The sequence below is a fragment of the Hippopotamus amphibius genome, chromosome 10, assembly GCF_030028045.1.
Source record: "Hippopotamus amphibius kiboko isolate mHipAmp2 chromosome 10, mHipAmp2.hap2, whole genome shotgun sequence".
NCBI classification, from domain to species: Eukaryota; Metazoa; Chordata; class Mammalia; order Artiodactyla; family Hippopotamidae; genus Hippopotamus; species Hippopotamus amphibius.
The window spans coordinates 63,097,567-63,121,582 of record NC_080195.1 but is presented as its reverse complement, the minus strand read 5'-3'; the positions used below and the strand labels follow the sequence as shown (position 1 = coordinate 63,121,582).

Genomic DNA, 24,016 nt, shown 5'->3' with positions numbered 1-24,016 from the left:
ATCCCAATATACCAGACATGCTCTTTCTTTTGAATTTCCTTAGGGAAACGAAGCTCAGGAAAAGGAAACTCCTCTGATCACGAAGGGTGTTGGAATGAAGAAAGCTGGACATTTAACCAGAGTGGGACCAGTGGAAGCAAGAAGTTCAAGAAGACAAAGCCAAAGGAAGACTCTCTCCTTGGGTAAGTGCCCATGAGCCCAGTCAGCCACACTGCACAGACCCCAAGTGTGGTGTTATTTTCAAGGTAAACAGATCACTAGCTGCGTGTTCTTTGAGTATCCAGTCAACACTTACTGCCGTCTTGTAAACCCATGAAGGCATACAAATCAAGTGTATCACATGATGCCTGCTGTTAGCATGGTTGTGTGAGTGATAGTGTCATTCCCGTTTTAAGTATAGTACAAAATGTGTAGATTTTAGACTTAGGCTTGGGTTTGAGTTGAGGTCCACCTTGTATTAGTGGTGTGACGTTGTAAACCCTTTCATATCACCAGGATGCATGTTCTCATCTGAAGTTTACAATGGATATTATATAAGTATGTTTATACTTTGCTAATTTTACATACTGTATGTACTTCATTTAATATTTCTAAAGATAAATGTTTATAAAATAATGACAGCTGAAAACGTATATAAAATTATTGATATGTTTCTACCTCTAACCTTGTTTTGTTTAAACCATGTTCTAATGCTCTAAGGTAAAAATATTAGGTTGACTATTCTCTTGATACAGAGAATATTCAGCTATTAATTATGTATTGAAAGACAGAATCGAGAAGGAGCAGACATCAAGATAAGATCATTAAGAGTTATTTCATTTTTTTAATTATATAAAACAGACTCCTAATACCAATCTTAACGAAGCATTTTGTTGGGAGATTCAGTACTTTATATTGGTGAATTAAGCATCTGTACATTCAATTGTACTGTTTTGAAAATCCTTTCAGATTTCTCATTAGCCCAATTTGAAAAGAATATATTGAATAGAAATAAGTACATTTTAATATATTTTCCATATTTTTTTGTAAGTATATTAGAAGCATGCAAATTTTGTGCATTGGGAGTATTATATTTGGCTTATCTGTAAATATTTGCATTTCTCTTTGCGGGATGATGTACTTTTTCAACTGGACATTACAGTGCTTTAAAGTCTGGTTAATCTTAAGGCCCTCGTCACACGGTGGGAGGGTGGAAATTATTTCTCATGATGATGGTTCCTCAAAATGATTTGTGTCAAGATGATATATTTACAATTTTATGTATTTTATTTCTAATATTTTCAGAAATCCAAAGTAGTTCAAATTAGTTTTGCTGACATTATGCTTGAACAATGACATGAAAATCCTCACAATTTTCATTGTCAAATACAAAAGTATTTGCAGGATTTTCTTAAAAAGTAACAATGGAGCATCAAAACCAGTGCTCTGTATCTCCTGGAACTACCAGTGCCCTGTGGGTCTACAAGCTGAGAGCAGAGCAGGTATTATTGCAGACAGTATGAAGGCCCAGGGGAGTAAAGCAGGCATGAAGTCTCCCCAGCAGAAAGTTCTCTGATGCTTCCATTAGAAACTGCTGAAGCTATGAGAGAGGTGTTTTTACCAATCTTCTTTGATGAACAAGAAAGGTGAAACAGTCTTTTGAAAATCTGTTCCTGAAAAGAGACTGGGGTATGGGGTGTTTTTGTTTGTTTTAATCATTTCTAAGAAAGCCATATGTATTTAACTGGGGATGTGGTTTTCTACAGGCTAAATCAGTGGTAAAGCTCTAGTCTTTCCTCTTTTCCCTTCTTTAAATATTGGCCTGTCAGAATCAGACTGAGTTTGCTTTGTTTGGAACATGCCAGCATAGTTCACGAGCAGTGAAAAATGCCAGATCCTGTCAGTCTTCTCTGAGATTTCTAAATGAGCATTTTAAACCTTTTTATCCCATAAAATGTGCTACCTGTTTAGGTAACTGTAGCCAAGGAAAGGTCACTCTATATTGGCAGTTCTACTTTTACAGACTTCTTCAAGAAAAACATAGGTGATTATTCTAGTTGAAAAAAGGAAAAAATAGTCCCAAGGGACCTAAGGAGTTACAGCTTGCATTTTCAAATTTTTCTTTTGGTTATCCAGAGTACTGAAAAATCCAGTACTTATAGATAGCCTTCTGATAGCATCTGATTAGTATCAAATAGTATCCAGTTTTCCATTAGTATAAATATTTATGAACTGAAATGAGAAAAGACAATTTTACTAAAGGAGGAACATCACCCCCACCCACCACCCTTCACTGCTTTGTTAGAACTTAGTAGTGGCCTTTTTCTTTTGGCTATTCTGCTAGTCATCTGACTGTCTCATCTCTGCTCCCAATTCTTATGTATTCCTCCAAAACTGAGCATAATCTAAGGTGGACACCCCTCAAGTACATCCCTCAGGTAGCAGCCTAACGTGTTAACTTCTTAGAAGTCAGTACTCAAAGCTGCTCTCTTCCTAGTACGCCTTCCATTTTCCATCTACTGAGCACAGCAGTTCTCCTGCAGCTTCTCCCATCTGTTTGGGTTGCATCTTAGCTAATAAGTCTCCCTATAAATGAAAGCCAGCAGCCAGCCTAGGATCCAGCAGGCATGCTGCCATTGCTGTGGGGGGGGACTTAGAGACAGTCAAAAGCAGCCCAAGGATTTCCCAACTTTGCTGGTGGCATTTCTGAAGTCATTTGTGGTTTGCATTATAGTGATGTTGCCTCTGCCAGTCTGTACTTTGAAAACTGGCTTTACTTTTTCTCATTGAGTGTTTTGTCCTCATCCTGGTCAACTGTCCAGAATTTTTTTCTAATATTCAGAATATTTGTTTACATTTTCATTGTGTGTATGTTTTAATCAAGTGCTTAGTTGATAATTTTCTTAAATTAAGCTTATAAAATTTACCAATATACCATACTGTGAATAAGCTTGCCCGTACACACACACACACGCACACACACACTCACACACACACGAGAATATTTAGAATAAGAAACTTCTCTGGATGGAATATGCTTTGTATTGAACTTAATGAAAAATTCCCATGCCAATGGAAAGAACAGCAAATTCTCCACTTTAAAAATATTCTACTATTTTATATAATGTTTCTACTTTTCTAAGGTAATTATATAACCTGTCATGTGATTTTATGAAGAAAACTGTGTTGGTAAATCTTCTCAAGCATTTCTCAAAAGATATTTTTTGTCGTTGCACAGAATTTAACAATGCCCTAATTCGTAGAGACCCCATTTTCAAATGGAATATCTTAAAAAATATCTTACATCATTTTCTGTTTAAATATTTACATCACGTGCTGATTGATTCTGTCCCTTCCCCTCTTTTATTAGCTCAACAAAGCTGGATGAAGAATTTGAAAAGAAATTCAACAGCCTCCCTCAGTATAGTCCTGTTACATTTGACCGGAAATGTGTACCTGTCCCAAGAAAAAAGAAGAAGACTGGAAATATGTCCTCAGAACCGACTAAAACCAGCAAAGGTTAGATGTGTGCTCTTCTTTCCTGCAGCATAGTCAGCATCTAACTGAAGCCTCTTCTAAGCATCTGCAGATCCCTTTAGATATGTAATTGGATTTGCAATCGAAGCAGTAGCAAGTTGGAATTTCAGGTTGCTTTCCAAGACTATCTTGGTTCCTGCCTTACTTCTCTCTCTTTTCCTTCCTTCCTAAGTCTCTTTAGCCTTCATCCTTTGGCATCTCAAGCTGTACATTTGCCCTTAAGTGTGTACCTCTTTTGGCAGTGTTATACATGGTCTTCAACCTTCTACTGTCCAGAATTCAAATTGGGAATGATGAGCTTTTCTTGAGCAAACCTACTGGCTGAGCCCAGTTCTTCTGTTCCCTTTGTGTCTGCAACAGGTTGGACTCTGGGGCAGTGAAATCATTCTGTTCACCTAATAACTAGACTCTTTTCCTTACTGGCCGTGTGAAGTAAATGAAAATAAAACTCCCCTAATACTCTGGCAATATAATTTTTATTGGTTTTGTTAGATTTAGAAAAATGCTGTTTTCAAGAATATCAGATTCTCTTCTCTGTATATCAAGAAAGCTTTTCAAATTATCATTGTGACTTGGGTGGATCTCAGCACTCATTAGGGGTACTCATTATGAACGCTGTAGTTCATAAAAGGGCTTTAAGGAGTTGGGGGTGCATTTTCAGTGCTCTCAACACCTGGAACCACTGTTACATTTGTGGGGCAGGGGCTGGGGTTCTAGACCTCCTAACCTGCTCAGGACATTCAAGCACAGTGAAGAGCTGTCCTACCCAAAACGACAGTATTGCTCCCAGTGAAAAACTCATCTTCTGATTTTGCTTTAGGTCTAAAGGTCGGTGGGCAAATATACCTCTAGTTTTCTACACAGATGTGAAAGACTTCATTTGGTAGCTCTCCTCTAAGGATAGTGAATGGAGAGATGAAGAATTAGTGTGGCCAGGGTTTTGTTGTTTCCAGGATTGAATTCTGAGCAGGATTTGATGGAATATTTCTCGTAATTACCCTGTAAGAGGCTATCTGTTGCTTGCTTTATGGCAAATCAGATTAATTCCCTTTTTTGTGTGTATTTTGGTTGCATGGATGGATGGATGGATGGAGAGATAGATAATGATATATATCTTTACATAAATCTTGCCACAATCTAGCAATCGTGGATAATTATCAAAGATAAATATTAATAAGGATATATATTTCATGGATTTGGGAGAGTATATATCTAGGGAAAAATTATACCTCTGAAGAAACCTAAACCTTTCTCCCTCAAGACCTAAAACCCCCATTGTATACTGGAATTGAAACAACTGAGGCGATCTGTATCTCAGGATGGATCTGAAAGGCTGAAGAAAATTCCCCCTTCATGATTAAAGGCGGGGAGGAATGTAAAAGTGATTTTAGAATTAGTTCGGTTTTCTGCTGTGGTGAATAAAAACAAGTCTAGTGAATAAAGAACTGAAAAAGAAATGTTGCATCACCAAGTTTGCTCATCTGGGAAGATAAAATAGGGTTGTTCTGAGATCTTCCAAGATGAATAGGAAAGAAATAAAGCAGTTTGTTGACAGGTAGGTGTCCGAGCACTGTAGTAGATCACCAAGTGAAATGACAGTCCTTATGCCCTAGAGATATTTAGGAATAGGCAAAGCAGTCCACGAGCCCAAAGATGCCAGGTATCGTGAGCCTCTGTAATTCTTGGATTTAAAGTTGCTGATAAATACCTGACAAGCTAATAAAGTGAAACTTAATTGATTGATGTGCAGGATGTATTCTCTTCCTCTGCTCCTTGCAGTTGGAGACATTCATTTTAGAGCTCTGAAGTTGTCTGAATTATCTATCAGGGACTGTAACAATAGATTTATTTTTGTAAAACTATAAAACCCTGAAGTTAGGATCTGTTTTCATGAGACCTCCTCTTGGGTCTTGGTTGTCTATTATATGTTTTTTTCTCTCCCAGCTGAGATAAACAGTATTTCTTTTGATGTGAAATAGCTTTTTGGAGCTTTGGATTATACTTCATACAGTATCATCTTAACTCTTCTGTTATGCCTCTCAAACCACAAAGACCCTGGTTCTTATACAGTAAATCAGTAATTACATAGGTAGGAAGCCTTGTCAAGACCTTAGATTTTGCTCTGCATTTCTACTCATGGAGCAAAATGCAATTAAAATAAAGCTGAACTTAATATATTCTCTATTTAGCAAACTAAAGAAATAGTATTTGTGGCTGATTGTAATTTGGCATTAGCAGCACCAGTGTACTATCCTACAAGTTATTAATGAAATTATCATACCAGCTGTGCTGTAATTGCCTGATCTTTAGAGGATAGAGGAGATTGTTAGAGTCTAGACCCTTTGCATCTTTGCGTAATGAATCGTTCAAAGCAAACATTGTGAGATCATTAGTTCTTTAGTAAAGGAGTATGTGTTCCTTGGAAACCTCATTTTTTCTCCAACAATTTCCCATTTGTCTGTATTTTATTTTCTCCTATATTTGTTAGTTAACATTTATTATATTTTCCCCCTGCCTTATACTAGGTACTTTTTTAGCTACTCTCAGTTATATGAAATGTATAGAATTTTTCTGAAATGTAATTTCCAGAGGAAATGATTATGTGTACATTTATATAGTTACATATCTCAAAATCATAGCACCTGCTTGGGCTTACTGTTCTATTTTTCCAATGGTCTTCTTATTTATATCTGTATTTTCAGGGAATCTTCCCCTTTTCCATTGTCCCCTCCACTATCTCTGCCCTGTCTCTTATGTCCATGCACTAAGTCTTGTCAGAAACTTTACAGTAAAAAGGGATGAAAATAATTAACATCACCTTCCTCCAGCGAGGCTCAGGCTGTATTATTCTAGGCTTAGGATATAGATGATTTAGGAATAGCATTGCCCTTTGCTTCTGAGAACAGATTTTCCAGGAGATTGTAATCCATCTAACTCACAATGCAGGCCAGCTGAAGGAGCGCATTCCTAGAGTGTTTTCTGGTTTATCTCCCGTAGTTACTTGTATATATTCAAATGAAAGCTTTGAATTATAAATCTAAATTTAATTGTAACTTCTTAAGAGATTTGTTTTGACACATTGTTTTAAGTATACTGTTAATGTATGAAGCACTTTTTTACAAAAGTATCAGAAGTCAGAGTGCTCTGTAAAATAGTAATTTTCAGGCAAAGTAAGGTCATGGAGAAAAAGTTAATTGAGTTCAATTTAGAGTGTTTAAATTATGCCTGAGCTTGACCCTTGGCTTAATTTCTCCTCCCTTATCTCTTTATCTTTTCACATTATTTTTTAGCCCATTAGCAAACGTACTGCTGGTCTTGATCATTTTTTTCCAGTTCACATTTACATTGCAGCGTTGAAATTTCAAATGGTTAAAAATTTGAGATTTTTTAAATGTCACAGTGGGACTAAAAGAAGCAGGTTTACAAAGTTAAAGATTGAGGACAGATTTCCCTGTTTGGGATTGAGCCGACCTGAGGATACTTTCGATGTTCTAAGAGCTGAAATGTGATGAAAGCCAGGCCATCCGTTCCTATCAGGAAGTGATAGCTTCCAGGTTGGGCAGAACTCTTTTTTGCCCCATAACTGAGTCTTCGCTGCCACCAGACATTTTCTGGGACATGGTGACAGCACATTTGCAGGTATAAAAGGTATATACCTAATACAATTCTGAATTTCTTAACAAGACATGCATGTCTAGCCCAATAGGGTGGCTCCTTCCCCTCAATGAATCCTAACTTGATTGCGGCTGGTTTACTTGAACTTATTCCAGTCCACAGATTTGTATGTCCAGCACCTGGGAGCACTTTGCTATAAATTATTGCAAAGGAATTTGTTGTTTCTTGGTCATTTATTACTTATGTGTTCATTGCAGAAATGACAGCCTAGTCTTAGAATAAACCCTCTTCTCTTTTTACAGCTTAAAAACATGAAACTGTGGAATCTGGGCATTAAGCCACTACCATTCAAGTTATGCCTAACACTTGTTTCCTTTAATAGTTCTCCAGAGCAAGGTTCACTTAATTCACCTTACTTGCTGACCTTGAAAATTTTTCATACCATGCCAAGGCTGCGATGGCTCCTATGTCACTACACTTCTCAGCCAAAACATGTCCATTTTTCAGCAAACCATGAGTAACATTAATATTTTGGAAAAGTTATTGTTAATGTCTCTGTGGTACCCCTCTTACCCTCTCAGATTATGGTTTGTCTCTGCTATTTTCTACCCAGCTATATGAAGATGGGGTGCAAAAGAGATTGATACCTTCAAAATACAGGCCATCCTGTCCCAAAACATAAGTGGAACGTAAGCTAGTTTATGTGTCAGCAACAGGTGATTTTGTTGTAAGGAAGTGGAAGCTGATGCAAACAGTCTTCCAAGAAATTTGGTAGGAAGATGAGGGAATGAGATGGCATGGAAACATGAGATGGTGGTTTAGTGAAAGACAGTTGCCAGTTCTTTGCTTTCTGAATGATTCCTTCTAAAACTCTCTTCTCTGCTTTTGACTTCCTACTTTCTTTTCCCTCCCTGGACATTTCTACATTAATATAATAATTAGCTAAGGAAAAAATAGTAATATATGAGCTATTTCTTACGAAGTTTGACTTTATTTCCCTTGAACAAAATATCAAACATATGTACCATACTGGTGGGCAGGAATCAAATTTTTCACTTCTTGACTGTAAAATTACTGCTTTTCAGTGGACACCATCACATCTTTATCTGTTACTCCTTCAAGTTTGTCACTTTCTTTATTCTCTGAACTTGTCACTTGCTTAGATTTGTTTTATAGTTATACGAGGGTGAGTCAAAAAGTATCCACACTCCAGTTATATTAAAACTTCCATAAATTCTACAGCCAGAGTGCAGATGATTTTTGACTCAGCCTCATAGTTTGGGGATGGCTGGCAGCAAGGAGGTTTAAAAATACAGGTTTACAGGAGCTCTTTTGTGTACTAAAGCACACTGGATGTTCTTTTTTAATGTTAAAATTGACAAGCTCTATATTTAGTTTTGTCTTTAAATTATGCTTTTTAGCTTTGAGTATGGTTTGGTCTGAAAACATGTATTCTATTCTTCTTTCCTAACTCATTCCATACATCACATCAGTTTGCGTCTGTGAACCACGTCCTCATCCCATTGTCCTCATACACAGTGATGCACACAGAAATCATTCTCTCTGGGAGCCAATAGCTTATTATTAGTAAGTTATTTTCCTGTGGGTAAATCACTAGGATCCTTATGGTCCTGAGAAGTCTCAGAATTTTTTTCTGCTTTCTTCTACTTCTGTTTTTCATGAGTATCCATGTATCTGTCATTCATGTGCACTGGCCTGCAGTTTCCTGGATTGTATAACATACAGATTGCAGATGGACTCTAGAGAATACCTGCAATATTAGTGTAGATTTGTATACATGATATATTTTCTTTGTATTTGTTAAATTTATTTTCTTTCCCTTTTGCTCACTTTCCTCCCCCCCAAAAAAGCAAGTAAGGGTTTTCTGTTTCCATTTCAAACCACCACCACCCAATTCAGAAGTATTTGCTATTGGTTATTTAGAAGGATGGCTTGGTATAGTCATCAAAAAACACTTGTACACCTTTATGTTGTCAGTAATAATAGCAAAAACTGTCATTTCTTGAGCTCTTTATTGATGCCATTTAAGAGATTTATTTATTTGTTCATGCAACAGTATTGTTGAGAATCAGTCATGTGTTGAGCACCACTCCAGGCCTGTAGAATATATCTGTGAATGAAAACAAAGAAACCTGCTGCCATGGAGGTTACATTGTAGTGGGAGTACCAGGGAATAAGCAAGCCTAAACAATAAGAGAAGTATATAGTGTGTCAGAAGGTGAGCAATGATATGGAAAAAAGAATAGGTTTGATAGAACAGCTAGGCCAAGGATCAACAAAGAAGGAGAAGACTTGACCCACTATACAACAGCTAGACCTAACATATATATACAGTGCTCCACCCAACAATGGCAGCATCATATACATTCCTCTCAGGTGCACATGGAACAGTGTCCAGAATACACCGTATGCTGGGACATTTAACAAACCCACTAATTTAAAAGGGTTGAAATAATTCAAATTATGTTTTCTGACCACCGTGGAATGAAATTAAAAATGAACAGCAGGAAAAAATTTAGAAAACTAAAAAAATATGTGAAAATTAATAAACAACAATATGCAGATACCTTGGGATGAGTAAAATGAAAACACAGCATACTAAAATTTATAGGGTACATATAAAGCATTGCTTAGAGGGGAGTTTATAGGTGTAAGTGCATATGTTAAGAAAAAAGAGATCTCAAATCAATAACTTCACCTGTCTTGAGACACTATTAGAGGAACAAACTAAACCTAAAGAAAGTAGAAGAAAAGAAATAATAAAGATTAGAGAGGAGATTAATGAAATGAAATTAATTAAAGAATAGGAAAACAATAGAGAAAATCATTAAAACCAAAAGCTGATTCTTTGAAAAGAACAACAAATTTGAGAAATGTTTAGCTAGACTGACCAAGAAAAAAAGCAGATTCAAATTATTAGAATCAGACATGAAATAGGGGCCATTATTACCAACCTAACAAAAATGGAAAGGATTATAAAGGAATACTATGAACAATTATATGCCAGTAAGTTAGATAACGACATGAAATGGACAATTACTAGAAAGACAGCAGCTACTGAAACTGACTTAAGAAGAAATAGACAATCTGAATAGACCTGTAACTAGTATAATGATTGAATTTAGTAATCGAAAAAGTGCCAGACCCAGATGGCTTCCCCGCTGGGTTCTTCCAAACATTTAAAGAATTAATACCAGTTTTTCATAAGCTTGTCCAGTAACATTAGAAGAGGAGGGAACACTTCCCCCCTCATTCTGTGAGGCCAGTATTACACTAATGTCAAAACTAGACAGACACATCACAAAACAGGAAAACTGCAGACCACAGTCTCTAACAGATGTGGATACAGAAATCCTTAATAAGGTACTGACGACTGAAGCCATATAAGAAGAATTATATACCGTGACCAGCTGGTATTTTACCCCAGGAATGCAAGGTTGGTTTAATATCCAAAAGTTGGTTGATGTAATCTACCGTATCAATAAAACAACAGCAAAGAAAAATCCACGGGATCATCTCAATAGATGCAGAAAAAAGCATGTGACAAAATTCAACACCTTTTCATGATAACACCCAACAAACTCAGAAATAAAAGGGAACTTACTAAACCTGATAAAGGACCCCCCTCCCCTGCAAAAAAACACACCTCACAACTAGCATTATGCTTAACGACGAAAAATTGTGTGCTTTCCCCCGAGACAGGCAACAAGACAAGGATGTTCACTCTCACCATTTCTATCTAACATTGTAGCGGAGGTTCTAGCCAGGGCAGTCTGGGATAGGGAGAGTACAGATAAAGGGAGGGGCGGTAGCTAAAGGATATCGGATTTATTTTGGGGGTGGTGAACATGTTCTGAAATCGATGGTGGCTGCAGATATTTGTGACTATAAAAACCCTTTAATTGTATACTTTAGATAGGACACAGATAGTTTGCCTCTGGCAGGAAGACAGGGCATGTGGGTGCAGATGCTGGTAGGTGGGTAGATGCAGCAGGAGCAGCTTATAGAGCTTCTAATTTTTAAAATCCTCACTTCAGCCATGTGAGTTAGGCACTATTATTATCCCCGTTTACACATGAGGAAACGGAAGTTATGGAAAATGATTGTCAGTTTCACATAGGAATATCAGCCAAGTGTAGAAAGCAACCTGCTTTGGGGAGGTCAGTGCTGTTGTTGGCATTTCCGATGGGTGACTGAAAAATCCCAATTCTTTTTCCTTTATCTGAGAAAACTAGGAAACAGTCTGAGACCTCTTCTCACTCCCCTCCCCCCACCACCTTCCAGAAAGTTTTAGCAAATCTTTTTCTATTTTTAAATCACTTTCCTTTTTTTCCCTCCTAGAATATCCTCAGAGTAGGCTAGAAAGCTATCTAATGCTATCAGGCCAACCTGAAAGTTGTCCTCAAAGTGCTGTCCTTGTGAAAATCAGTTTCTTAGGAGAGATGAAATGCCCATGCCACACTTTCCTTCGTGATATTTAGGAATCTAAAGTAAAATCCTTTCTTTATTACAGACTATATCTACTCTGCTGTTACTGGCTGTGGTCTGTCTCTAGTCACTAAATCTGCAGTTTCTGCTGAGGGAGTCCCAGCCCTAATGGAGGCTCCTGTCCAATATATTTCTAAGGAAAATCTCACTGGTTTTTTCAGTAAGGCTAGGGAAGGGCACTAAACGTAAGTTAGATGAGAAAAGATGCAAGATGACATTTCTTGTGAATCAGTTTGCTTACTTCACAAGTTGGGGGAGGGTGTAACTGTTTAGAAACACACAGTATTTTTTTATGAAACATTGTGAATTTTAAATATATTTATATTAATATTGTCTGTAGGTCCTTTCCAGTCTCAGAAAAAGAACTTATTCCACAAAATTGTCAGCAAATATAAGCACAAAAAGGAGAAGCCTAATGTTCCGGAAAAAGGTATTGGTGCCTTCCATCCTCCATTAAGATTTCTTGGCCACCTCCATTGCAAACTCATCTTTGAGTGATGCTTCACTGCACCGCCTTTGCCTCTACCTCCCCTTTGCTTGCTTCAGTGTCATCAGCTCCTGACGCAGGCACATTCATTATTTCTAGGCTCTGCAGCTGATTGCAAAGAGAGATCTTCTTCACTTGGATTCCTACTCAAATCCCATGTTTGTCTCTATTTTTAGAGTTCCACATGAATCCTAAAATTGCTTTTTTTAATTTGTATTTGGTGCATTTTCTAATTTGGTCTTCTTGAGCTCTTCTCCACTTCTTTTCTTTGACTATTCTTGTTTTTCTCATGTTTGGCAGCCTTCATAGCAAGACCCCATTTTCCTGCCTCCTGAAATCTTACCAGTTTTGGATTCATGTGAAAGTCCTGCAGTTGCTATACCCCCTATAACACTTGAGGATGCTTGTCAAGGAGGGTTCCACTCCTACGTCGTAACCTCTCTCTCTCTTTTTTTTTTCTAACTATATACTTTGCTTGTCCGACTCTTCCCACCTCCTTCAGTCACAGAACCATTATAGAGGGCACTAGAGACATATGCGCTCTCCCCTGCCTTTACTCTAAGCATCTGTCTCGTTGCTATGATCTGGATGGGCCCTTGAACCTCTTCAGGGCTCGTCTGAAGACTTCTCTCTTCTCACAGCCAGGCTCCTTTTCTTCTTCCACACAGAAGATAAATCTGCCCGTCTGGTTCCATGCAGCTGCGTGTCCTGGAACTCGGGCTTTCTCTAGCATCTCCTGCATGTTAGTGTCGTGACTGCCCATGGGCCTGCTCATCCGATGCCCATTTGCATCCTACTTGCATGGCCAGACGTGGAGCCTCTCGTGTTTCTGGAATGAGGCTCTAAATGCAGCTGTCTTCCATATGTAGACATGTATGCCTGTGTTCCTGTGTGTAACCTTTTACTTGACTTGGGTCTCATTTTCACCTCCACTTCAGCCTTGTAGTTTTGATTTGTATGTTAATATTTAGTCTCTGCTTCCAGTGGAGAAATATCACTCTGTAGGTAAAATGTCAGCTTTTATCATTACCTTTTAACCAATTTTCAGGTTAATCTTGATTAAAGTCATAGAAATTATCCAACAACATATTTTATAAAAGGCAAATTTGTTTACTTTTAATGCATTTCCTATATGGCCTAATTATTTTAGTTGGCAAATGCAGTTTTGAGGATTAACTAATGGAAGTAAAATTCTGCTTCATTCGTGTGATAATGGTTTTTATTGAAGTGGTTTGTGTATTGTCTTAATTTTATAGTGTATGTAGCTATACTAGGGGTAGAGTTTCACTTTCCTTTCCTATCATTGTTTTTTAGGAAGTGGGGATAAATGGTCAAACAAGCAACTCTTCTTGGATGCCATTCACCCTACAGAAGGTAAAAGAAGCAACATTCATTGTATAATTTCAGATAGTCTCTGCTAGAAATGGCATAATTTTTGTAGGTTTAAAAAGGTGTAATTTATATAGGTTCAACCAACAGCATTAGACCTCAGTGTTCATAATTGGGTTATTTAAATTTTCAAATCAAAACAGATAGATTTTTGATTCTACTAAAGGTCAGGACGTGTGTCATGTGAAGGGGATTTGAACCCTTGAACCAGAATAACCAGAAATTAGAGGTTTTCATAACTGAAAATGTTCAGTATTGCAGTTCACGTTGTAGGTGGATGCTCATGGGAAGTCAGGTAGGGAAGCACGGGGCTCTCCTGGTTGACTGGACGTAGGTGCCCTGCAGAAATGGTTCCTGACCTGAACTTCCTCCCTAGCCCATCTCCCACTTCCTCTAACTGTGATCAGATGGAATGTCCCTGAGGCTTATGGTAGCCAAAGAAACAGTCCCATGTTGACTGGTATAATGTTATAGGTTCAGATTTTATTTCAAAATTTCCCACAGTCATATTTATTTGTGACTTCGTGTAATTCCTCTTAAATATTGAACCCTTAGGTGAATGCTGATTTCGTGGTAGGTAAGGAGCCATCCTTCCATTCTTTCCATTGACGCTCTTCTTTTCCATTTAGGTATTTTTAAAGAGCTGAACATTTTCGTAGTGCTTAATGAGGAGTTGCTTCATTTGAAAACTAGAAGGCATCTTCGTGGTCATACTTTGGTTTATCCCTTTGATTTGTTTATGGCCAGAAAGGGGAACTCAATGAGCAAGTCCATGTCTCTTGATTCCCAAATATACTCTCATTGCTTTGTTAAAAGGAGTAAAACTTAAAATGCACATGTGGCCTAAGTCATTTATAAAAACATGCCCATGTTTAAAAGGTATGTGTCAAAAATATTCAAATTTGAGTTCATTATAAACCTGAACTTTTGTTATTTGGTAGGCACAGTTCACATGAGCTGCATATCTGCTTTCATGTTGTTTTGCTTTTACTGAAAATGCCAGCACCACGTCTCTTTTCTGACTTGAGACTTCACATTCACAACCTCTGTGGAGCATCATTTCTGCCCTTTGCTGGCAAAACAAAATATGAATTGTTGTGCTGCTCTCAGCATTAAATCCTAACATCCCCAAGTTGACATAGATTCACACTTGTGTATTTTAAAACTATGTTCTGCACAGATTTGATACATGTGTGATGAACTATCAGGAATCTAAAAGAGGCATTTGAGACTACATTACTCTTTTCTTGAAATGATACTGCTCTAAATATTTTGGTTTTTAGACAATGAAAACCCTACTTCATATAAAAGGAGGTATCATGGCATGTGGAGGGTGGTAGGAAGAGTGAAGTAAGTAGGAATTAGGGGACCTGGGTGCTAGTCTCAGATCTGCCACTAATTAGCGTTTTTCAATAGGACAGACCATTTAACGTTGCTAGGATTCACTCTCCACCTTTGTACTCTATTGTAAGATATGTGTGTTTAGGAGTGGAGTGACTGAGAAGGCATAGTGATACATGAACTGTACATTTCATTTCCCCTGTAACGATGGTTTTATTACTATGGTATCTTGAGTGGGTGGTGTGATGCTGAAAATAGCATATTCTGAAGCCCTAATTTTCTGCCCTATGGAGGGCAGAAAAGCAAATCAATTTTCAGTCTTCTAGGCAGTCTGAAGGGTTTAATTGGAAATATTTATTATTGTTGATGTTTAATTATATGTATTATTAATGCATATGGAACAAAACTTTGGAGAACATGCACTGAAAATTGCATGTCCTTTAGTGTAGAATGCAAATTCATTTTACATGGCCAGAAATCAAGGAATCAGTTTGAGCATAGGAAATTAACGAGTAATTTAAAGTGACTTTTTTTGTTCTTTATTTTTATAACATCCCCTACATTTACTTGTTCAGGTGGAGACTATGTGCTTTGTGAATTATCTAGGCCCTTTACTCCGTCGTCTTTCTCATCTGTGTCCAAACCACTGCTTATTAAAACTTTACTTATAAATTATAAATATATAAAGACAGAAAAATGAAACCATAGTCAGGACAGTTAGCATGTGTAAGCTATCCTGGGCAAAGGTGAGACAGGAGTTGTTTGTAGCTGATGTCTGTAAATGAAATGTTGACTCAACTGAGACTGTGCAGGTGTTAGCTGCTCCTGACTTCTGTTGAAGTGGATGACTTAAAGATCACTATCCTTTCTTTATACCACCCTGAGTATGATTGGCTTTGAATTTTTTTTCCCCAAAATATCAGAAATTTTCAGGTGTTTAGTAATCACATCACATTAAATAAATGTTAAGCTTATAATCTATTTTAAGCATTTTCCCCATGTTTTTAAAATTCAAAATAGCTAAACCACTTCTTGAAACTTCTGCAGATCATAAAAAAAAAAAGATTGCCTATATAGGCTAAAATTAAAGGTAAAGTTTTCAGATAAACCAAGATGACCTCCCTCAGCCGCTGTGTTTATCTTTCCACCAAGTTATGGTGTCACATTCATTCTTAAGCTAGAGGTTTCTAACTGTAATAATATTGATGGTGATGATTACTACTTAGTATTGCTTTATGTTTCCAGAGGGCTTTCACGTATCCCTTTTTTTTTTTTAAGTTTTATTGGAGTGTAGTTGGTTTACAGTGTTGTATTAGTTTCTGCTGTACAGCAAAGTGAATCAACTACACGTATACACGTATCCCCTCTTTTTTTGCATTTCCTTCCCATTTAGGTCACCACAGAGCATTGAGTAGAGTTCCCTGTGTTATACAGTAGGTTCTCATTGGTTATCTATTTTATACATAGTATCAGTAGTGTATATATTCAATCCCAATCTTAACAGCAGCTCCAGTCAATTTAAGGAGACCTTATCAGCCCCAAATACATGATAAGGAATTGAAGCCTGAGCAACATAAGCAGGAAGGGAAGCAACCAACACTAAAGTACACTGGCTACTGCAGTTCTGATTTTTCAGGTGTTTCTGTGTAGCCCTCATTTGTTGAAATTATAAATGCTGTCTTACAAGAGGAACAAAAAACCCCTGAACCTCAGACTGGGTATTTCCATAACATTAGTTTCTCTGTGATCCATAAATCCAGTTACAGGGGAGAAAAATCTGGTTTTGTAGTTAGATTTTGAAATATGATCCACACACTCAAGCTTACTTGATCTCTTTTCCCAAGTTCAAAATGGTTACTTTATAACTTCAGCAAGGTCAGCCAGGATCTTAGATAAGGCTCATTCATTTGATCCCTGTGTTCCATTCAGCAGTTTAACTACATTCTCAGCTCATGGGAGACTACCATGGCAATGAGATTCCAGACTTGGCTGTAATAATTTCAATGCAAGTTTGACTCCTGTAGTTGGCATGTGAATTCATGACTCTGGAACACTCGTGGCCTCCTGGGTACAGTACAAGTGTGGTGCTGCTTTCCCAAAAAGCTTATTACTCTGCATTTTGGGAACAGAGTTTGGAAAACAAGACAGTCTCTTATTGCCACATTCCTCATGTTACTCCAGGAGTCAGCTCACGTTATCACTCTCACATGATATGCTCCACGTGTGTTATGATTATTGTGGAGTGTAAAAATCAGCCCTGTGGACTTGTTTTGTGGTGCTTGGGTAGGTTTGTGTGTTCAGTTACAAGTCCAAAGAGAAATGACTGATTTGTTTTTAGAGGACAAAACCTTTCTTTTCTCGCATTTCCATTAGTTTGGCAGGGAGGGGAAAAAGGAGCTGCCTTGCTGTCTTGGTACACAACTTTGGGCTGTTTCCTTCTCTGAGCTATTTTCGTTTCTTGTCCCTCACCACTGTTGACCTGAAACTAATAGACTGCCAGTTATTTCTCCAGCAAAGATGGGTTTATTCTGGATCAGGAGAAAATTTAAATTTGAGGTGTACAGCCATGGTGTGTAAGTCCTTACACGTCAAGGAAAGGAGAATTTTATAGGGGGGAGAGAAGTTGGAAAGGCTATGGTGAATCAAGTCCATGCTTTTCATTGGCTGAGGGAGTCTTTCTTCTTCTTGTTGGGCTCTGCTATCATCACAGGGCATGAGCGCTCCCCCTTCTGGTCCCCTGACTCTATTTAATTGAGGTTTCTGTTTATTAACTTTTTGCACCACTAAGTCTTTGTTTTGGATCTTGCAGGTTGGTGGGGAGGACAGCACATGCAAATCTGGATAAATTGTGTCAATAGACCACAATGTCTACATGTGGTTAGGGTCTCTGAGATCCTTTTGACCAGCTAGTCTGGAGAGGATGATAAAAGAAGTTTCTCTTTGCTAATGTTGCTGGACTCGGATCTACTGTTCTGTCCCAGACAACTATAGTTGACCCTTGAACAAAGTGAGGGTTAAGGGGACGCCCTTCCCCTTCACCTCCCTCGGTCAAAAATTCACATGTAACTTTACAGCTGGCCCTCCAGGCGCTCCGTATCAGCAGTTTTGCACCCACAGGTTTAACCAACTGTGGATTATGTAGTACTATGGTATGTATTTATTTTAAAAGACCCACTTATAAGTTGACCCACGGAGTTCAGACTTGTGTTGTTCAAGGGTCAGCTGTACTTCTTTGACTTTGCCTTACGCCTTACCTGCCTTCCCCAATTCTTCTGTCTTAGGAGAGGGTTCTCCCTGAGCACTGACCCTGAAGACTGTCATTGGTCTAGGCCTCCAGGCAGGACAGGATATTCTAGGGGTCACCCCTGGGTCAAAGCATGTGGCAGACTCGCTCTAACCTTTTCTTCCAAACTCCAGCAAGATCACATTACATGCCTTTTTCAAATGTGGATGATCTATAGGCCCTGTGATTACTTCTTGATCTGACAGTAGGTTTAGAGAAGACAACATCTGGAAAGGTGGTATTGCCTCCTTTCCAGTGATTTATGAGAACTTGCAATGCATTCTCCTTTTTTCCCTCTTTCACTTGGTCTGCAGCCTGATTCACTCATTTACTATCTGCCAGCCTCCCGACCTCTGGGACTCAATGATCACTGGTATTTATGGGCCGCCCTGCCTTTGAGCCCCTGGCTCCTTGTCTGCTGGTTTCTGAGCTTCCCCTAGTCTCAGTCTGCTTTTAGGCCTGATTTACCTCCCATTTGCAGTCCCTTTGTATCCATCTCCTTGATTATGTTTTTACCAATTCATCTGGAACACATAGGAAAATGAGTAACCACTGAAAAGAAAGGAAAACATCTGAAGGCTCACCAAAAACAAAAACCTAACAGTCCTAGTCAAGGGAGTACTCTTCCACAGCCTTGAGACTCAGGAGCTGGCTGGAGAAGACACTGGCCAGGACCCTGATTCTAGGCTGTGTGACAAAATGAGAAGAATTTTAGGGCTGGATGGATCCTTTAGAGCTAATCTAGTCCCGCTTCCATCTTTACATGAGGAAAGTGAGACCCCTGGTCTCACAGTTAGTAAATTAAGAAGTCAAGAGTAGAACCTAGGTCTCTACATGACTATGTTATTTCCATTATCCCCGGTCTTGTTGTAGAAACCAGGCCATCTTCCCCAACCCTCTTAGCCCTTTTCTGGTGTCCATGCCTTTTCTTTGACCTCCTTGGTTCTTTCTTTTCATAAGCAGTAATTTGGATGTAATACACCCTTCATCTTTGGAATCCTGCTATACCCTTATCTCTACAAGTTCTGGATTTTTCTGGGAAGAGGAAGGAAAAGAGGGAAGAGGTTGATGCTTTTTCTGGAAGATTCATCTATAATGCAGTGATCATAGTGGAGAGATCACAAGTATCCCCCTGTAATCAGAAGGGACAACTGATAGGCCTGGATAAGACACTAGAATTTTGAAGCTTGTGAATATCCAGTAGAGGTTGTTGTAAACTCAGATTTTGGCTTCTTTACATAGAAGACTTTGAATTTCAAGGCTAATGCAGAGTCATGAAACGCCTTTTGGAGGCTTTCTAACCAAATTATCTTTCTATCTTGCTGCCAGCTTGTATTGAAGTTTAAGCTTAAAAAAAAAAAGTTTAATTGCATCTGTACTACCACCGGTCTATGCTACGCTAACTGTCAAAGTATAAATACTCTAAGACTATTTGACCTGGGTATAGATCTACAATTTAAAAGGATCCTTTTCCCTAATTTTTGATTATTTGTTTAAAAATAATTTTGGGGGAATATTGCCAAATAGTTTGTTTGTTTTGTTTTTTTAAGTAACTATTATCATAAGCCTGTCCACACACAGCCATCTGTTATGCAATAATATGGTAAGGGCAAGCCACACATCATGGTATGATTTCTGCTTTACATCCTCCCTCTCTCTCTCTCTCTAACATCCTTTGGAATAGGAAGCCTGGAATCAAATGCTTGAGGGCAAAGATGTTGCTAGTTTATAGCCTCCTTTCTCAAGGATGTACCTAAACCCGTCAGGGAGCTCTGTTAAAATTTTAACTGAAACCTGTGTAAACACTCATACCAGTAAGTGCATTTTCGCACACCTTGAGTTATTCTTGCTCTGTTATTTTATTTTAGCTTTTCTTGTCTTTCTGTGTTAGGTATATTGTCTTATTTCCAATGTCTGCCTCTGATGAGCCACCTCCAGGTATCCTCCAGGTGGAGTTCGCACAGAGTTTGGCATGTCACACCTTGATTTCCCGAACCACACTCCCCTTGTCTTTGTCAAAAACAATGCCTATGCCTGTCTTAAGAGATTGGATAGTTAAAAAATGGAAAGATGCCTCCTTTTCCTGCCCCAAAGCCCTTAGGTCACTGGAATAAAAACAGAACCAGTCAGGAAACTTGACTACAAATATATACTCCTAAATGCTTATTGAACTCATGTCTGCAGTCTTGTCTTAATTTAAGTTAAGGGGGGAGGGGAGGGACGAACTGCTAAGGAAATAAGTAGGAAGAGACATAGCATTCCCAGCCCCTTTGAACCGGGGTCAAAGTCTTTGGTGGCAAGTGCGTTCCTTACTCTCCACACAGTGACTAGTAGGATACAAGCGTGTGCTATTAAATGAGTTGCTGGTGTTACAGTTAGAATTAGAGTACCTAAAACGAACCTTTCAGGGAGCCCTGCTGACATGTGGTACTTCATTAAATTATCCCCCTAAAGCACATTCACCTGATCCTAGAATTCAGCCAATGGGAGAGAGTTTCATTATGTGCTGGCTTCATCAGTGTTTGCCAAGCCCTTACTGAGCACTCGGTGTGCATGAAAGAAAGTTTCTTTTCTCATCAGTCCAGCCTGAAGGTTGAAAGCAAACGTCCCAATGATAACTGTAAATTTAAGAAGCATACTTAGTATCCTCAGAAGAAGAGAAACTTCTTTTATCATCCTCTCCAGGCTAGCTGGTCAGAAGGATCTCAGATAGGGACCCTGACCACATGTAGAAATTGTGGTCTGTTGGGACACAGTTTATTCAGATTTGCATACACTATCCACCCCACCAACCTGCAAAATCCAGACACGTAGAAAATGTTACTCCAGTGGCCTCTTAGTTCACTGTTCTGTTAAAAGATATAGAGGGCATCCTGTTCCTCTGTACTTAATTTATCAAAGCACATATTTAAAGAAATATTTGTTTAAAATTATAGTCAATATTTCTTTTCTCCATCAATACTTTGAAAACTCTAAACATATGTTCTCGTTTAGATAGGTCAGACATTTAGAAATGTTTCCCTCCAAGAGCAATGTTGGTGCCTTGTGTTTCTGTGTGTAACTATATATGGTTTGTCCTATTTCAGCCATATTTTCAGAAGACAAAAACACCACAGAGCCTGCTTATAAGGTTAAAAATGCCCCATCCATTCCCAACACTCCAGAGCCAACAACAACGCAAGAACCCTTGGTGGGCAGCCAAAAGAGAAAAGCAAGGAAAACCAAGATCACACACCTTGTCAGGACAGCAGACGGCCGGGTATCACCAGCAGGAGGCACTCTGGGTAAGGCAAGGACGCGTTAGACAGAGATGACCAGGGCAAGTAGGTCACCATCATGGCCACCGTGGCCAGAAAATGACTATAAGCCAGCTGTGGGTCCTCACTGAAAAACGGGTCTGTTCTGTCAGTTTGGTCACAATAACATTTTCTCTCTCTGGATCTCCTTGAGAACTGGTTTCCTTCAGAAAACATACGTGTTTTAGTCCATGTTTTAAAATCATAGCTCTTTTCCCAAGAGTATATCCAGAATTCCTGGGAAGGAAAGGCAGTTTTTAGGACTGTCAGCTACCTTCTCTTTCTCAGCGTGCACAGAAACAGTCATAAGTAAATTCCTAAAGATCCGAGACTTTTAAAAATACTGGATAAATCTGTCTTTGTCCCTGGTTCACTCTTTAAGTCATTACAAGCCAGATCATCAGGGATTTAAACCAATGAATTCGGAAACCTGAGAAAGAAAGCATCCAGCACTTCCTATACAGCTGATTCAGACCACTAAGGGAGCCTAAGAATGCTTCTGGATTTCTTGGTTCTCTGGGCTAATCCTTGACCAAATATTAACTTACAGTGAATTTCTCCATTTTCAGTCGTGGCCTGTGGTCTGTTTGCTATTCCTGGTGGCATCTGTGGAATTGCCTGAGGGGCCCGGTTTAAGAGAGTGACCCTGAGCCTCCTGCTTTACATCTAGGGGTGCTACACCAACTAAGCATTAGTGGGCTTAGCTGCTGCCTTTCTGCTTTTCAGTACCTCCAGCATCTCATTCTACCAGCCCTGAAAGGAGGTGTTCCCTCACCCTAACTCAGTTTCCAGAAAAAGGTCGAAGGTCCATAATGACTTCTATAAATAGGAAGAAAACGTTTAAATGAAAGTTTTTTGAGAGTAATATTTATAAATATCTGACTTAGGTTAATCTAGTTGGTAGACTCATTGTATGCTGATATAATTAGAAGTCATTTAGTGAATTTTGTGCACTTGGATTTTGCATATGTAGATTGTTAAACCTTAAAGCATACTAAAGGCCCCAAAGTTTACCATCATATAGGAAGTGAAGCTCAGAGAGGTGGAATTTTGTTTCATAACACATCGAACCACTAAGTGGGATGAGGACTAGAATCTAGTTTTCATGATATCCAGTCCAGCAGGCTCCTCTCTCCTTCCCTTTCCACTCTGGATTCTGTTCTGTGATCTTCATATTGTATAAATTGTTACAGCCTCTTTTTTGCTTGTCGGAAGAGTGAAAGATTTTAGAAAATATTCCCTTTTATGTAGAAAAGCATATAGCACTTCATGTTCTAATGTATGATATTTACAGCCTTTATCAATTACTTTCTATAGTTAAAATGTTTTATTATAAAAACCATGGTAAAGATTCCTCCTCTTCCTCTCTAATGGCTGCATAATAAAGTGTACTTATTTCCAGCAAATGTATTGGTATAGCATTTCAACCACCTCTTCATAAACACCAGAGGGCCCTTTGCTTCCTTTTAGTAGGTCTTCAGAACAAAATAACAGTTTAGGATCTCAGTGGAATTGATTAATCTCTTTGGGATTGGTTTAGGCCATCCTAAATGTTGGTAACACAGCGTACCAAATGCCCAAGGTGCATAGTAGGGCATTCTGTGGCTTCATTAGGAATGTTTGGTCAGTTGAGTTTTTGAGGGCCATTTTACAGCATCTACTGGCCCCTTTGCAGAAGTCCCTTGGGTTTTATTTTGGCCAAGGCCCACTTTTTCCTCTCTCTCCAAGACCAACCTGTTCTTTGACCTTGGATAAAACACAGCTCCTCTGCTCAGCTTCAGGGCATCGTGCTGCCCATGGTTGCAGTTGAGCCTAATAAAAGAGTTTTATTCCCGTGGAAAAAGAGATTCTGTAAAAGCCTTAATATTTGGGGGATGACAGAAGTGAACAGTAAAGCATATTAGCTCATTTCACATTGTCTGGCACTGAGTTTCCTCCGTGTCCCTTCTCTGGAGAGAACAGAGTGATCCTCTCGTGATGAATTTCCCTTTCGTTACAGATGACAAACCAAAGGAACAACTGCAAAGGCGTCTTGCGAAGGTGACTGAGACAGGCTGCAATGACGAATGCTCACACAACCGGGAGGCCGCGGAGACGCGGAGCAGCACCCCGGAGATGCCGGCAGTGTCTGCGTTCTTCAGCCTTGCCGCGCTGGCCGAAGTGGCCGCCATGGAAAATGTGCACAGGTTAGCGGTGGGAAACCTCACCGCCCAGGTTCTGGGGATCCTGTTCCGCTTCACCCCCTTTCACGGAACATGGGTGGAGACAGTGCCATGGAAACCCAAATCATCCTTTCTGATGTGATTTGTGATATTTTTCACAATGATTGGGGTTTGTGAGACTTTTGTTTACGAGGTGTTACAAAAGTATACATGCTGTTTAGCAGTGTGGGAAAATGTAAGGGAGTATAGCCCGCCAAGTATTTTACTTTGAATGTGGTATTATTCTGTGACTTAGCGTCATTTCTGAAAAAGCCTGAGAGAGCAGAGAAGCAATATTATCTAATCCTTAGAGCTTTAGAGTCAGCTCTCAGACCTGGGTTTGGGTCCTACCTCTGTCACCTCCAAACTGTAAGGCCTT

At 38.9% G+C, this 24,016-nt stretch overlaps 1 protein-coding gene across 12 annotated transcripts in view; it reads left to right on the top strand.

Moving 5' to 3' along the window:
• Positions 1–24,016, top strand: part of BBX (BBX high mobility group box domain containing) — a 268,773-nt gene that overhangs the window by 239,492 nt on the left and 5,265 nt on the right. For 8 of the 12 annotated variants that reach the window (XM_057696544.1, XM_057696537.1, XM_057696541.1 and 5 more), the window contains 6 exons: positions 44–182; positions 3,350–3,498; positions 11,981–12,070; positions 13,442–13,501; positions 21,227–21,424; positions 23,436–23,622. In XM_057696544.1, the coding sequence (XP_057552527.1) occupies positions 44–182; positions 3,350–3,498; positions 11,981–12,070; positions 13,442–13,501; positions 21,227–21,424; positions 23,436–23,622 (823 nt within the window). The remainder of the gene's footprint in view (positions 1–43; positions 183–3,349; positions 3,499–11,980; positions 12,071–13,441; positions 13,502–21,226; positions 21,425–23,435; positions 23,623–24,016) is intronic. The other 4 variants (XM_057696545.1, XM_057696548.1, XM_057696547.1 and 1 more) reach the window with 4 other exon arrangements.